This window comes from Brassica napus, chromosome C2 (assembly GCF_020379485.1).
Source record: "Brassica napus cultivar Da-Ae chromosome C2, Da-Ae, whole genome shotgun sequence".
NCBI classification, from domain to species: Eukaryota; Viridiplantae; Streptophyta; class Magnoliopsida; order Brassicales; family Brassicaceae; genus Brassica; species Brassica napus.
In genome coordinates this window covers 28,616,083-28,617,753 of record NC_063445.1, presented here as the reverse complement: position 1 = coordinate 28,617,753, position 1,671 = coordinate 28,616,083, and the positions used below count along the sequence as shown (strand labels likewise).

Genomic DNA, 1,671 nt, shown 5'->3' with positions numbered 1-1,671 from the left:
CACGTAAACGTTACGAGGACTTAACGTGGATTCTTACAACGAACTTACATCTCCATATTTAAAATATTAATTAATTATAATAATTATATAAATTTTATAAAACAATAATTTTAAAATTTAAAATATTTGAAATAAAATTAAATATGAAACCAAATAATTTTTTTAAAAAAACTATAAATTCATTAATTAAATAGAATTTAAATTTTTTATACAAAACAAAAGAAATTAAAAAAGGAAACTAAAGGCCAACATCATCGTCATCGAAGTAGTTGGCTGAGGGCTGGGCAAGCAAATCCTCGACGGTGTATCTTGCGAATGGTGCATGAGCTGGCACCCGCAAATCGGGATGAACTGCAGCCGGTGGGGCAGGCTGATCCGGGGCGACAGGTGGAGCTGGTGGGGGAGGCATCTGAGATGGAAGAGGAGGAGGGATCGAAGAAACTCTCCGAGATGTGTGAGAGTCCGGAACTGTCCCGGAAGAAGACGATGGACCGCTAGAGGAAGATCCATCGCCAAACAAATCCGCATATGTAGGTGCAGGAGCTGCTGGTCTCGGTCTAGGAGCCATCTAGAAAATTTAAAAAAATTAAATTAATATATATCCTAAACGAATTGTTTAAAATAATTTTCTAAACTAATCATCTAAACTAATTCCGTTAACTAATCACCTAAACTAATTCCCTAAACTAATCACCTAAACTAACCACCTAAACTATAAAAAAAAAAGATAGAGAGAGAAAGTTACCTTAGAGGGGGAGAGGAGTTAGGGGGGAAGATACGAGCAGTGCTCGTCTGAAAGACTTCTCCCATATATATAAAAACGGTTTCCTCGTAACTTCGTCGTAATGTTACGAGGAAGTTACCAGACCCGTGTTTTCGTTTACCACGAAGTTACCAGGCCCGTGTTTTGGTTTACGATGAAGTTACCAGGCCCGTGTTTTTTCATTTACGACAAAGTTACCAGGCCCGTGTTTTTTCATTTACGACGAAGTTACTAGGAAATAGTATTTTATGTTACGACGAATTTACATGGAAATAATATTTTATGTTACGACGAAGTTACCAGGCCCGTGTTTTTATTTACAACGAATTTACGAGGAAAGTATGAAACCCCGAAAATCAAATCCCTAAACCCCAAAGTTATCATCTTTACCATTATCACTCATTCATACTTTCATCCTCTTTATCCAACTAAAACCCTTAACTTCAACAAAATAAATTTTTTTACCTTAAGAAATAGATATTATACAAGACAACTTATAGTACACATACATTAAGTATTTCACCTAAGCAATAAAAAACAACATTGGGTACAATATTTTGTAAAGATAAAAACAACATTTGTTACATATATTACATCATTCTGAATCGTTTGAGTTCTCATCAACATCTGAACAGTCATCGTCGTCACTACAATCGAACTCTTCTTCACGTGCTTCATCTGTCGCATCTTCGGGAAGATCTTCATATTGATGGTTATTTGGGTCGATCAGAAGATTTTCATCAAGTTGTTGATCAGGAACCTCAACTTCATTAATAGCATCTTCTTCTTGCAATGGTGGTTCTTCTCCAGCAACAATTCGTCCACGAGGTGTAATTTTGATAGTAGCCAACCAATTAATCCCAGAACTTCGAAGGCGAGGGTATGGAAGAAAGCTAACTTGTTCCGAT

General features: G+C 36.4%; 1 protein-coding gene across 1 annotated transcript; it reads right to left on the bottom strand.

The window, feature by feature from the left end:
- Positions 1-238: 238 nt before the first annotated feature.
- LOC125582311 (vegetative cell wall protein gp1-like) lies at positions 239-568 on the bottom strand. The gene has a single exon (XM_048748937.1). The coding sequence runs from the start codon at positions 566-568 to the stop codon at positions 239-241; it is 330 nt and encodes a 109-aa protein (XP_048604894.1).
- Between the last annotated feature and the right edge of the window lie 1,103 nt (positions 569-1,671).

What these genes read in the sequence shown, in the direction of transcription:
- LOC125582311 (XM_048748937.1), bottom strand. Translation starts at nt 568, where the DNA reads ATGGCTCCTAGACCGAGACCAGCAGCTCCTGCACCTACATATGCGGAT.